A 15,138-nucleotide genomic window follows, 5' to 3' on the forward strand; every position below is an offset into this window, starting at 1 on the left:
TTTTTTTACCTTGTAGAGGGAGTTTAGGTAATTCAATCATTTTACTTCCACAATGATTTGATTACCTCCCTACTCCCCCATGAATGGGAACCCTCAGTTTATCTTTTTCATCATATATATATGAGAAGAGAAACATTTTTTCCTTTGCTGAACAAAATAGTAAAGCAGAGCAATGGACCCTAGGAGCTCTTCTAAATCTACACAGCTACTCTAGGTTGGTATTCTAGTGAAGAAATATTAAACAAATACATATTTAGAAATATCTGGTAAAACTTGTATCTTCCCCATACAATAATAATTCTACAAAAAAATCTTTAATTTTCCCCTGGTACTTCTGCACCTGGGAAGGGAAAACAGCAACCATAATGAATGGGAAAGCAAAGAGGAAAAGAAAAGCAACAAATATTTTTATTTACACTCTTTATTCTGCAATGAATAAGTCCATTGCTCATGCAGACCAAAACATTTTGCATCAATCTGACTTCCCTAGAGCTATTTTTTTCACACAAATTATGCCACAAGTTAAGAAGTCTCAGTACTCCACAATGGTGCAGAACACTTCCTATGAGGTGAGAGAATCCCAAGAAGCATGGAATTTAATTTCTTCTCCAAACCTGAGAGACATTCTCATTAGTTTTTAAAACTTCAGGGAATTGCAAAGTAAGACAGAAGAAGGGAAAGGGGTAAAAAGAAGGCTTATCTGAGTATCATACTCACAAATACAGAAAATCCCCAACTGCTAAGTTAAAGACATCTACATGAGGCCTTTTTCTGCTGGTCTTTCTCTTTCATGGAAAATTTGGCTGCAGTAATTTATGTGGACTTTCCTTGTCCTGCTTGTATATCCATGCTATATACCCAGCTTTTCAGTTGTGCTAAAACAAGTTTGTGGGACTGCACTGTTTATAAAATCAGAGAACTAAGTCGGGTTAAAAAAATCTGCATTAAAAAAAAAAAAAAAAAAAAAAATCTACACTGTAGTATAGGGAGTGAAGTGTCCAGTTTGGTCATGGCAGGTTAATACCAGAGTACCCACCCAGGACATGGGAGATACAGCACTCAGGCTGCAGGAGATAAGTATCCATCTGCTGGATGGATCCCATCAGGCAGTATGGATGAGCCCCTCGTTTCCTGTCAACAGCACTGGCAAGAATTTTACATGTGGCTCTATGGATAGCCCAGAGAAGAGCCTCTGGAAGAAGAAGCATAGTGTCAGCCCTGTGCTGTCCCCAGAGATCCTTTGGCCAGCAGGGATGCAGATGCCATCAGCCTTGCAGGCTGAGCAGCACACAGAGCTCCTGTCTCTCATGTCAGGGTGACTCTATCAACCTGTAGGCTATTATGCTAAAGTATCCTCTTGCCACTTCCTATCAGAAAGGGGAGAGGTAAGTATTTAATTCAAGGAGATGGAATTACCCTCTAGAGATATCTGCAGTCTTTATATAGTTAATGGGATAGAAGTAACAGCCCATGATAGGAGAATGAGTTCACTTCCTTCAAGTCTTAAATACATTTTTTAATATCCCTTTATTATATTGGGAATTTGGGTAGAGAGAGTCTTCCTTTTTAGGGACAAACAGTTACCATTTCTGTCACATTACTTACTTCAGCTAAAGTAGAAAGTAGTTACAAAAAGAGAAGTTCCTTGGCAATCAGATACCAGAGAAGAAGAACTGCTAAAACTCCTTTAACAATGTTAAATCAACTGAATTATGTGAGCAGCCAGCATGTTGACACACCAGAGGAAGTTTTTCATCCTTTTTATTACTTTACAAAATTGCTTTAGGAAATAAACACAGTGAAAACAATATTTTCTCCTAGGCAGGTAACACATTTTTCCCTGGAGTAAACAGATATAAACTTGTGTGTTTGTTCAGCAACAGACTTATAAACATTTTTGGAATTTGGACATATACTATATTACTCTTTTTTAAATTAAGATTTGTCATCTAAGTAAAGAGGAAACTAATTAAAAATGCAAATTGATCACATCGACATAGATTTTTTGTACATATTTAAATTTACCTCTGAACAATTTGATCTATTATTTGAATGGTCAGTGGATCATGGGAACAGTGGGCTAAAATAACACTTTTTAGTGTTTGTGTGATTTCAGAGCATCACGCTGGAAGAGTAGAATATCTATCAGTAATTAGAAACATAAAAAGGTTTGCCTTCTGACTTTTAAGAAGTAGCCTTATGAATAAAATTGAAATTATCATGTTGATAAGCTAAATTGTGTACCTGCATTGACCTTACATCACCTTTCTGCTAATACAGCTAAAAGTCGGTGTAAGGATTAACACAAATTGAATTATCCCCCAGTTGCATTTTATGTTGCATTTTATGACACTGAACCATTAAGTAGCCACAGGTGAGATGGACAGGCATTCTTTAAATGCCTGGTTGCCTCCTTTCCAGCAGTATTTTATGATTTCCTCATTCTGTGTATCTAAAAATTAGTGACTGCCTTTCCTATCACAGAAGATCTCATATAAAAGTAAAATTTAGGATCCTTTATATACTCTTAGCACATAAAGTTCTCTCTTGACAAACTACCCAAACGTAATAGGTAATTGGCTCATAAAAAAGCAAAATTGGGGAATAAGAATGGCATGATTACATGCATCAAATATAAAAATGTATTTTCATTTTAATATTGATCAAATACATGTGATTAATAGCTTCTGAGACATTATTTCATAAATAAAGGATTTCAGATTTTATTTCAGAAAGAGATGTAGTAACAATAAATTGTTTCACACAATTTTTGTAGATTTAGGCAAAAGCTGTATCAAGTGATTTCATAAATGCAGTTAAAAAAAAAATCCTTTGATTCACTGCACTACAGTTCCTGATTGGTATCATTAGGCAAATGTCTTTTTATAGCCTGCAAAATAGTTTAAAAAAATTGTAAATAACAGAAAAGAAAGGAGAAAAGCAGAAACCTTCATACACTCATTAGACTGTTTAAAAAGATAGCAATTCTCAAAGGAAATTAATAGATTTTCAGCGCATTAAGTCAGAGAGTACCATGCACTGGGAAATGAGAATTAAACAAGGTGCTTCATTCTCAGGTTTTCAAGCTTGACTTCATGACTCAATGACAGTCGGAAACAACTTTTGGATGAAATCACCTCATTCTCTGAAATAAACAAACTGGAGAGAAAAACCAACAAAACACCTTGCAATCATGTTGGTGCCCACACAGGTGAGCAGCACAGCCATAATTTCAGACATTTCAGACTTCCCCCGCAGGTGTTGGCCACTTAATTACCCCCAGGCACCTTTAGGAGATAAAGAACTTGTCACAGGGTTTCCTAATACCTTTTGTTAGCAGAGAAATGGCAAGTCTCAAGTATTTGGGGCTCATTTCCTCTGCAAGTTAGGGATCATTTGTCATTTTACCTACCTGGGCTTATTTGCTCTAACCTCTTAAACCTTTCCGGGAATGGCTGGAATACCTCTGCTCTACCCCACACCTCCGCCTCTTCCTCTGACTCCATTCTGTTCCACAGGCAAGTATAAGCTGTGCACTACTTGAATGCACTTGCTGTCTATGGCACTTTATGGAGCAAGACAACCAAATGGAGAAAGTGCTTTCAACACATTAGGTTACTAATATTGTATACCCTGAGGTGTTTTATAGCTTTTTGAGTGCATTTAAATTTCTTTTCATTCCTTTTATCTTTTAATTCTCTGGCTGTGGAAGAAAGACAAAACTTCTGAAGTAGCTACCTTTTAAAAATATATTTTAAAAGTGAGTAAGAGGAAATGGATGTCAAAACAAGATAACATTGCTAAAAATACGAATAATCATATTTGTGTTTGTTGTGGGTTTTTTAAAATAGCAAAGAGAAGGAATACAAAAAGAAAGGTTATTATTGCCTAGCCTCCCACTTCCCAGTTGCTATTTTATCAACAGCAGTTTGTGATTCAACAGCACTTTTAACACATTCTCACTGAAAATAAAGCAATTGTGGAATATTGAACATTTTACTGCACAACAAAAACTAGGTTACAGTAGCTGGAAGTCTCCAGCTGCTACTGAAAGGGCAGCTTGGCATTTTGACATGAAAGGGCAACATAATGAGTCCTCTCTTTGTCTGTGTGCTACCTTTCTGCAAAACCCCAACTTGGCTTACCTGTATTCCCAGTTTGACTCCTATTTCCTTTATTCTTGTCATCGTTTCTTTGCCACTTAAAATCAATCAAGAGGTGTTGTTTGGTTTTGGGTTTTTTCCTCTAAATGACAGGCTTCTTGTTACCTTTCACCAGGGTGAAATGTTGACAGCAAGTGTGATATTCCTCCAAAGTGTCTTATAACTAAACAGATCATAGTTTTTATCATAATGTGTTAATTTAAGCCTCCATTAATAATAGGATAAGGGAAGAGAAAGAATCTCAGAGCTTCATATAAAGCTGTAGAGAATAAAAAACATATTGAATATTGATGTTTTACTATAATTTAAATTCTAGCACAAGGCTGAAATTTAATTTGACTCCATATAAAAGTGGATGAATCAAAGTGCAGGGATTCTTTACTCTGAGACCATCACATATAAAACTCCAAAAACATTCTCTATGCAAGAATGTTGCTTTTTTTAAAAAAAATTTACATTGAACAGGTACATTTAAAAAGAAGGGCTTTTGATAGTATTGTTTCTAGGAACATTGCTTCTCTTAAATTGTATTTTACAGTTCTATACAATACTAATACAGATATTAATAATTTTATCAGATATTACCAACCACTGCAAAAGTTGTGTACTGGTATATAGCAAAACAAACAAAAAAAATATTAAAAATAGCACAAATAGATGTAACATTCTGGAGAAGCACAGAATGAAAATTTAATTTATTTTGAAAACCTATCATGGGTACTTGAAGTCTACACTGTATGTTCCAAAGCAATACTGCAAGACTGCATGTCTTTACCATGAGTGCTGTCAGCATAATCAGAATGTGTCATAACAAATACTCCAACTATGAAGACAAAAGTTTCTTGTTACAAAGAACAAAAAAGTTTCTTGTCTCTTGTTTTCCTTGCCTCATTGTCCTTTAGACTCAAGTATATCACAGAAATGCAGATGAAACACACCGGAGAAACAGAATTACACTTTGGCAAGAATTAAATTTCTTTACAGCTGAATCAGTACATTTAAGAGGGAGTAAAAGTATCCACGATTCTTTAAACAAGGAACAAATAATTTTTTTTAAAAATTAAGACACATTTCAAATTGCCAGAAACATAAGTTAATATAAGACAAGGCCATATGTAACACTTGTTAAAAGTGATATAGAAACAAATGTGTTTTCAATTGTGCAGCTGCTAACAGCCTACATTTTTAAAAAGTGAGGAAAAGTAGGAGTGATTTATTTTATGTAATCCTGATGCTGCGCTGACTACAGTTTTTCATGTAGATCTACATGCCTTAAGAGAATAAGTATATGGAGAAAAATGGCAGCAGTATGTTGCAAGGGTATCAAGTTCTGGCTTTTAAATTTTCTGAGAGACCTCAACATCAGTACTGGAATGACCATCTGCAGAATCTTCCCTTTACAAGGTTGATAATGGAATGCAGAACAAAACTCAAAATGTCAGAACACTGTGACCACCTGAATGGCTAATACTGCTTCAAAAAGTGCTGAATGTATATTTCCTTAATAATGTCCAATTTGTCTGAGTATTTGTATCATGGGAAATGTGAATCATGTACGTAAAAATATTCAACTAGTAATAATTTACAGACTTCCTATAATTCTCTCTTGTTTTGGCCTTCATTTTATAATGCTTTCAACTTCTAAATTATTGACAGTATTTGATTTTTGCACCGAACAGAATATAATGTAAGAGTTTTGATACTAATGTTGGTATTTTTGGGTTTGCCTCACACATGCATAGCTGAGTAATCAAAAATAAAAATATTATTGTAATACACAGATCATAGGACATTTAAGAGCAATTAATCACTGAAAACTCAAAATTCACAAATATTAGAGCATTCTATGCTTGGCATTGTATTGTAACTAAAAAAAACTAAAATATGAAATCTGTTTACTCCATGACAGTAATAATGATTTATTCATGCACTATAACATTCCAAGTATGGTCTTACTGGTGGGTAGCATCCACCAGAAAAAAACAAAACATGTTCTACTAACTTCTTTCAATAACTTGCTAACATTAAATGTAGTCCAGTGAAATTTTATTCTTCCTACAAGTGGAACAGATTGTATTAGTCTAATCAGTTTTTTTCTCCTGTTTTTTACTTTTTGTCTCCTCTACCACCTAGTGACTTAAAGAAACCCTTTACCCAAACTTCACCATGGTAAAGATAAGGTATTATCACTGTCTTTTTTCTAGTAGAAGCGAAACTTTTTTTTTTTTTCTCTCAGCAGCAGTTTCTTTCACTCAGCACTATTTTTAAGCATACCAAAAAAGTTCAACTGAACTTTTAAATTTTATTCAAAACAAAGTCTTAGTTGCTGCAAAACACACCCATTGGGCCAATATTCATTTTGCAGACTTCTTAATCCTAGCTTTCATGCTATTGCTATGCTTCTACCATCAACTCTGTGTGCCTCATTAATTTCACAAATGTGTTATTTTACCCATAAAAATGCAACATAATGGGATAAAGTGACGTTACTGTAAACTAAATCTTGTAAGATCTTGTGGAGATTCTCAAGACTATCTTAAAACTTTTTGCCACCTCTTGCTTAGAAACTTTGCCTCAGCTGCCTGTCATTCCTGTCTGATGGAGTTCATGTTGCTTCTTTGCTGTCGAGTGCTGACAAAAGCATGAATGCATAACTGCTGCAGTGTCTTTCACAGAAATTATGGAAGAGGAAAGGAAAAAGAAATATTATTGCCCTCACAATAGAGAAAACTGCCACAGAGAAAGCAATGGGCAAGTGAAAAATACTGAGTTGTGAGCATAAATCCCCAAAGATTCTATGAAACTATATCCTAGAAGTTCCTAACTCAAATGTATTTTTTTATTATTCTTTTGTTTAAAAGACTCAAAATATCTGACTCTCACTGTACTGAAGACATTAAAAATTGCTTTTAAGTTTCCTGACAATTGCAGCACATGAATTAGGGATGTATTGGCAATTGGTGGTTCTTTATAGAGCGCATGATTTTGGATTATTTTCTTAGATTCTTTCATAGTGTAATTTCTTTAAAAGCTACATGACCAGTTGGATACTATCCTAAAATACTTTAGCAAAAGAGATGTTAAAGACTAGAAATCACTATCAATTACCACCAAAATTAATACAATTTAAAAGTTCATGGAAAGGCAAAAGTTCACAGCTGAATTGAACAACTGAATTGAAAACTCCTATTTGGACCATTAGCAGGAAAAGAATCAGCAGCTTGTTCCTTTTTTAAATGGCTTTGGCCAGCCATCCACATTGACAACAAAAAGATCTAGAACCTTATCAGTTCATAGAGGAATTTGACTTCCCAAACCCAGGTTCAGTTTAGCATATTCAGATCATAGCACATGAACTTCAGTATAAGGATTGCTTAGAAAAAACTTCAGGTTTAGCATAACCCCTCTGTTTTTCGAGGCTATTGATAAAACTGGTGATTTTTTAATACAGATGCAATTCAAGTGACTCAAGTTGGAGAGGAATCCATCTTCAGAAACGAATGATCCTTATAGATTCATCACCTCATCTATTACAGTGTGATACTAAGTCACTTCCCACAGTGCATTTCTATAGTTTGCATTTTGGTTGCATACCAGTGTACAAGCCCATTCCTGTTGTGCAGTTTTAATGTATTTCATCTCACATGAGAGCACGCTTCTTGGGACCTAAAGAAACTAAAATTAACAGTATCACTCTCAGGATCCTTAAAACACTTGAGGACACTTGTGCTAACCTCCTGAAGATGAAGAAAAAGAGTGCATACCTAAGGTTTGTCTGGTAAAGAAAATCTGAAATGAAGTGAACTGCATCAGTCAACACACGGATTTTTTTAATTTCTTCTTAATAGTCAAAATATAATTTTCTATATCTCTGCATTAAATTTTTAACTGTCTTTTTGCATAATAATATGAGTCCTAGCTCATATTGTACAATGACTGCTAGTCTAACCACTGCAGGAAAAATGTGTTTGCTTGCAGACACCATCTTCCAGGCTCCATTCAGCTTAGCAATATTGCCTTTTAAAAATGGTGATCATGTCAAGGCACTTTGGTTTTGCTTTGACTTCTGCAGTTCTGTTACCTCCTTGGTAGACACTGGCTATACTGCTCATTGTGAAATTCAGTCACATCACATTTACATCAGATATGGACATGTTAGATCATGAGAGAAGAATTTTTAACAGTATGCTTACAAAAAACCAATTGATTATGGGTTCAACAAGGTATTTTAGGGCCCATATTCACAACTATTAGATCCATGTGGGAACATAGTATCTGTTACTCACATTTTTGGGGTTTGACCCATCAGATAGTTTTTTCAGTCAGTTTGTGTGTGAAAAAGTAAAATAATTCAGATTTTCTGACTGAGACTAGTATGCTGCTTCTTTTTGTCAAAAATATACAGGCATTTCTTTGGGAGATTTATTCAGAGAAAGTCACTTTGGCCTCTCAAAGACACCAATGACAGGATATCAGGATATATATCTATCTCCTTAGGTATCAAGTATGAACTCACCACCCTAGGGTCCTTTACCAGTCAAAGGAAAGACAGATGTGTCCTGAGGGAATTGATTTCATTATAAAATGGATGTCAACAGTAAATAATAAGATTCACTCTAGATTTTCTGCTTTAACACATCTAAAGTTAGGCGAGAGAAATCCCACAAAAATCTACAGAGCCCAAATTTGATGCAAAGGTAAAGGAAATGCTTTCAATAAACAATCTAGCTGCTTTAGTCCTTTTGTCTGATTCTTTCTGTTTCCTTCTTTTTCAAAAGGTAGATAGGTATGAGAAACATCATGTAAGTAAATATTTCTATGAACTGCATGGTATTTAAATGAAACAAATTATTTTCTGTAACCCCTAGATAGGAAAGAGAACTTAATTGAAACTAAAAATTGGTCAATTTATCCAAATAATGAAACAAATTCCTTAACTCTTTGCTTCTTTGGCACTGGATGACACAGTAAGGGAGAATTATTATGAGTAAATCCCTCTCCCAGATAGGAAAAATGCTATCATCAACAGTATGTGCATGTCAATAACCATCTTGTAAAGAAAAATGCAGGGACATCTAATCACATCTAATAATTCTGTGCAACAGTTTGGGTTTTTCCTCCCTCTGTGTTCCCAAGGTTTCTTATATTCCCTTATCACATATGCTGTCAAATAACTAATTCTTTCTGGCAACTGACAATTTAAAAGAAAAGTGTATTACAGGAAGGAGAGTGTCATTGTTTTCCATAAATTCATAAGAGCTATGAACAAATAGGACAATTCTAAAAATAGACTCATGGATAATTATCATAAGCCCTAACTCTCATGGCTACTTTATGATATGTCTTGGGATAAAGTAAGTACAAGGATTGCCATAAAAGCTGCATAATTAAGGCTATTTATTTCTTATAAAACATCAGATAAATTATTTTTTGTATTTTATGGAAACTAGTGTAGAATTATAAACTGTACCCATGATAAAATCCATGTAATAACATTGCATTGCCAAAATTCAAGTTATGCTAAGTAACCATAATTATAGTCTCATCACAGCTGAAGTACTTCAAAACACCTGTAAAATTTAGGTGCCTCAGTCTATTGTTATAAGCAAATAAATCCACTAATTTAAGTAGCAAGAACCATTTGTAGACTGAATTAAAGATGGCAAGAGAAAAAACCCAGAAGCCTCAATTGTCAGGATGCCTAGTGAGACAAGAAAGGTTCTACATAGCAACAGCATTTTAAGGATGAATAAATAGCCATAAAGTTCTCTGGTACTGCATGGAAGCTTGCAGATGGCAGATGAATTCATGTCTGTCATGTTTTTATAATACAATGACTTTTACATATTGCTGCCAGATGGAACACAGTTTTACATCTTGATTATAAATCTCAAAAAAATACAACTTCCTTCAATGTGTTCCCTATATTTGAAACAAAAGCAAATTCAGAGACAGATTTGGGAAGCTAAAGCAGATTTAAGGAAATATAAATTAAATCCTCAAGGGCTTCCTTGTAATAACTCAATTCAAAATAATGGATTTCTCCATGTGTTCTCTGTTTTTGAGGAAAAACAGGGAAGGCATCATACGGATTCTATACAGAGAGAACTGCATGTTAATTTTGAAATGTAAATACATCCCAGGGAGGTCCAGAAGACCTCTCAAGAGAACTTAGTATTTGGAAAAACTTTTGCATAACATTTATTCTTGCTTCAATAAAAAGTGATATCTATCCCTCAAGCTCAGATCCTGAGAGTGCAGTGCATGAAGCATAAATGAATTTATTCATTGCTGATAATGAACATCTGTATCTACACCACAGAAGCACTTTGACTTTCCCATCGTGATAAGCGTTACCTAGAGAGACCTAAAATCTAATTCAGGTCTGGTTACACCAGTTTCTGTAGAGATGTACTGTGAAGAAAGTACAGGATTTTTGTATTTTCCATCTGTTCCTGCATCACACCTGGCTTCCTCCTGTGTGCCCGGTCTTTGCTTCTAATCCTAATTGGTATTGCTAAGAACAGAATAACTCTGATAGTGATGAAGTGAACTGTATGACTGTAGGGAAGAATATTTTCCCATTCAATGGCTTCTCACAGAGTCTGATTTGACGACAAACTTGAGTTGACTTCTCTCAGCCAGCCTCGAGCATTGTTTATACGCAGATAATTCTGTGTGTGAACCCATTAGGCTTTTATGACAGTTATAATCAAATATGATTGGGAAACCTTCTGGCTTACTTGGATCCATACTTACATTGTGCTTTGTGAGGTTGGAAATGTTACTTGCTATTGCTTGTAGCCAGTCGATACAGTCTTCAGCAGAGAGACACTGAATTATTCCACTGCAAACCCCATCCACAGCAATTACTTGGAATGCGTTTTGCCTATAGACATATCATAACAGATCAGGTCAGAAGAAAATTTTATCTTTTCTAGCATATCATCTTAACAATACTTGTAGAAATGCTTTCCTTTCAACTACAATGAAGGTCAGCCAGTGAACACTGATAAAATGCTGGTTTTCCTGTTTTATAAATACCTGACATATTAAAACAATCATGCTAAAAGGTCGACTCAGACAATATTAAGCTTCCATAAGGCTATAGAAAAATTCCATTGACCAGCTCCACAGAACCTTGACCATCAGGCTGTACAACCTCAGAAGCTGAACAAGTGAAAGAGTTGATGCATATCTAAGACTTAATATTTTAATACAGCAGGCTACAGAAAAGGAAAGTACATTGGAAACCATAGGCAATAATTTGGGAAATTCAGTGAACCAGTATATTTTTCTCAAACCTTTGTTTTATTTTTATAATACAGTGTCTAAATGGTGGATTACTGTCTGGAGGCCCCTCGTTGGCTGCTCAAGCTTACAGAATTTTGTTTCTCTTCTAAACTTGAAAACTTGGAGAAGTCAAAATTGATCAGGTAGCATTAATGATTTTTCCAATTGCATTTCTGAATATAGGATCATTACCAAAGTACACTCCTACCTCTACCTCTAACCCCATCTCCAATCTGGGCACATATACAAAAATCTATCATGCATTATAGACTGATTTTCCACTTCTAGGCACTGAGCAATTATAGAACAAGAGAAAATTTCTCAGGTGCTAAAGTAGTGACAGACCCAATTTCTTCAGTAAATAGCCTAAAAGCTCTTGTAAGGCTCAAATAGCCTAAAAGCTCTTGACAGGTCTCTGTCTTCAAAACCGAAAAGCCTCAATAATAATCCATATCCCAGGGTAGGAGATTACTGAATATACACAGAATACCAAGTTCCACTGCTGGCATTCTGTTACAAACCCAACTGTTAACGAACAATTGATAGTTTAAGATTAAGTGCATCATTCAGATTCTTTGAGAATGGCTCAAGCAATGTGGCTATTGTCTTCAGAGTAAAAGTGAGTGCCATTAATGACAGTTTCTGGCATCCAAAGATAGATATTAATTTTGAAATGTCATTTGTTTGGGGTCTTTTACCTCTTAAAATTTTCTTGTAGTTTTATAGAATGTAAGGCTAATATCTATCTTCATCCATGTTGAGAACGGACTGTTTCTTCAGTCAGGAAAATAAAAATGAACTAGAGCCATGCCTTTGCTTTGAGTGCTCTAGAATGAGAACCAGCTTTTGAGAATAATGAGGCTTATATTAACACAGTCTTGCAAGGTTCTGTGGTTTACTTAAATCCAGAAGTTTAATTGTCTTTCCCAGGGGCAGCGATTTTTCTTTAAATTCACAAAAATACCAAGCAATACAGACTTATTTTAGAGACTCATTTTCACAATAATTCTGGTAAAGTTTTGAAGATGATTTATTAAAAGAATCCTCAGGTAATGTTGCCAGCATTTATTTAATCTATCCTTTATTTAGATGGCTAGAAATATAAATAGCAATATTTTTCCAGAATACATTTCTAAATCCTTACATGAAGACCTTAGTATGGGCTCAAAATTGTTGATTATATCTCTTAAGAAAAAAAACTAATTTCAGGACTTGCCTTGTTGCTACACTGTCTATCATAAATCAAAGCAGGGATCCAAGAGATCTCTTAATGTGTAACATTAACACAAGGAAAAAAACACCAATATGTTCCAGATTCAATCCTCATGCATAAAGTTCCCTTATACTACAAACACAGTGAATCTGGTGCATTTGGGGTTTCAGATTGTTCCTATTGTTCCTAAGAATTTGATCTATGCAAGTACAAAATCATTTGTCCATAATGTTTTTACCCAAGTATCAATACCAAATTACCTAAATATCAATAGTATGATACATGGTTACCTAATAAATTACTTTTAAATGTATCCTGGCAGTAGATAGCCTTAGATCATTGTAATTGTATTTTCTTGAATAAACCTACCAGCCCGAGCCCATAATACCATGCAAACCTGAAAACATGATGTATTAAATAGATGTTTTGCCCATAATACCATTCAAACGTGAAAACATGATGTATTAAATAGATGTTTTGTACTAGATGGAACAAATAATAGATTAATCACTTTATAAGACACCAAAAAAATGAGAATGGATAAACACTCATTCAACTACACATTTAAGGTTCTGGGCCTTCTGGAACACAAAAGATATATTTGAAATTAATAAGCTTTGCAAGATTAGCCTGAATGTCTTCTATAATTGTGTATGAATACCCTCCAGAATTTATGTAGCTCAACCATTCCTCTAGAAAAGCTAGAACATGACTATGAGGTTTACTATTGTACGTGAGAACAATATATTTGCATATCAAACTCTGAAATATAAAAAGTTATCGGGCTTTACATAGTGAAAACCTCATAAATACTAACTATGAAAAATGTAATGAATTAGCTTTCATTTCACGCTGCTGCCTTATATTATTTTTAATATCCTTTCTTCTACGTTGATGTTTTTAGCAGTCTTTTAAAAAGTATCTACCTTTCTCTCATAACAAATTCTGAGAGGGAGTAACATTTAAAAATGTTTACAGTAATTTAAAAGTCTTATAAATTGTCCTGCTAGCAACATAAAGTGGTTCTATGCTTTAAGAAAAACCCACTTCCTCTGTCATATACATCCTGCATTTTTGCTGTTTGTTTGTTTTTTTTTAAGACTTACTTCTTCATGTTAGATAAAACAGGACACAAGAGTAGTTTTTCAAGGTTTGAGTACAAGTTTAGGTATTTTGTTTCATATTAATATACTTTTATTTTCTAGAAATTCAAATCTCAGGAATGTCATTACTACCTAAGACACTTCATTTGTTATGTACAAGTAGTATAATATGAAATTTAAACTTCTTTTTTTATAGATGCAGAAGACTGAATGTTAAAACCCAAGATCTATGAACAGCTGCTTATGTGCTAATTTTCCATGTGAGTAGTTCTATTCAATTCAATACCTTATCTCAAGCATACAGTATAATAGATCCCAGATTTGAATGTTATGATTTTGGGTACTTTATGCTTCATTGTTAAATATGAAGCTGAAGGCTTTCACAGAATGTAGTAAAACACCTCCTGCCTCTCTGGTGACTTTATCCAGTTCAGTTCAGCGAAGAAGCCATTCGTACCCTTTGGTTCACACCTTGCCTCCCTGGGCAAGCCATTGTTTCTCAACAGACCGAGGTTCATGCAGCCAAGTAAATATGATCCTGCAAATACCAGTCAAAAGCTGCAGGCTGGCTTTAGTTCCACAATGATCTACAACAACTACTGCCTAACCTGCACTAATTTCAGCTCTGTAAATAGGAGAAATGGCTGGCAGACCCAGGCCTAATTCTAAGAAACAACAGCCTAAGAACCAACTTAGGCAGAAGACAGCTTTTGTGCAACTTTCAAATGTTTACTGAGTATCAGTAAAAAAAAATAAATTAACTCCACAAAAATCTCAAACAGAGGGAAGAAGACTTCTCTTCCCCCAGTTTCTGGGGGTTTCCTAAATCCACTCCTAGAGGATTGATTAAAAGAAAGCAGGCATAACCTGCTTTGTACCTGTACACAGCTTTCCTACAGATAATATCTTTAGTTTCTAGAGCTCACAGAAATATTTCAGTATGAGAGCTTCATTCTTATATATACAGATGATAAATAAATCCATACAATGGCTAGATGTTTAAAACTTTTAACAAGTATTATCTTATATACTTGCCTTGTTGGACTTTGTATCTACTTTCATTTCTATTTCATAGCTTTATAAACAATAATCATTACAGATTATTTTTATCTTCCCTCCTAATTTCTTCTGATTTATTAGGATAATACTACATTAAATAATGTCAAGTTCTAGGTCTGTATTGGGTCTTTCTAAGATGAATTTTATTTTCCCCGCAGCAGCCCTCATAATGTTATGCTTTGTACTGGTAACTAGAAAGATATTGATTACACAACGTCTTGGCTATCACTAAGCAGTGTTGGCACAGCATCAGAGCTGTTGCTCCACCATTTCCTCCTCACCAAGAGGTTGGGGAAAGAAAATCTTG

The 15,138-nt window shown here is 34.6% G+C and overlaps 1 protein-coding gene across 1 annotated transcript in view; it reads right to left on the reverse strand.

Annotated features, from left to right (window-relative positions):
• The window catches only part of SNTG1 (syntrophin gamma 1), a 313,327-nt gene that overhangs the window by 79,092 nt on the left and 219,097 nt on the right, over positions 1-15,138 (reverse strand). Inside the window, exon 11 of the mRNA XM_056485667.1 lies at positions 10,923-11,052. Coding sequence (XP_056341642.1) covers positions 10,923-11,052 — 130 coding nt within the window. The remainder of the gene's footprint in view (positions 1-10,922; positions 11,053-15,138) is intronic.

This window comes from Oenanthe melanoleuca, chromosome 2 (assembly GCF_029582105.1).
Source record: "Oenanthe melanoleuca isolate GR-GAL-2019-014 chromosome 2, OMel1.0, whole genome shotgun sequence".
In the NCBI taxonomy this organism is placed as follows: domain Eukaryota; kingdom Metazoa; phylum Chordata; class Aves; order Passeriformes; family Muscicapidae; genus Oenanthe; species Oenanthe melanoleuca.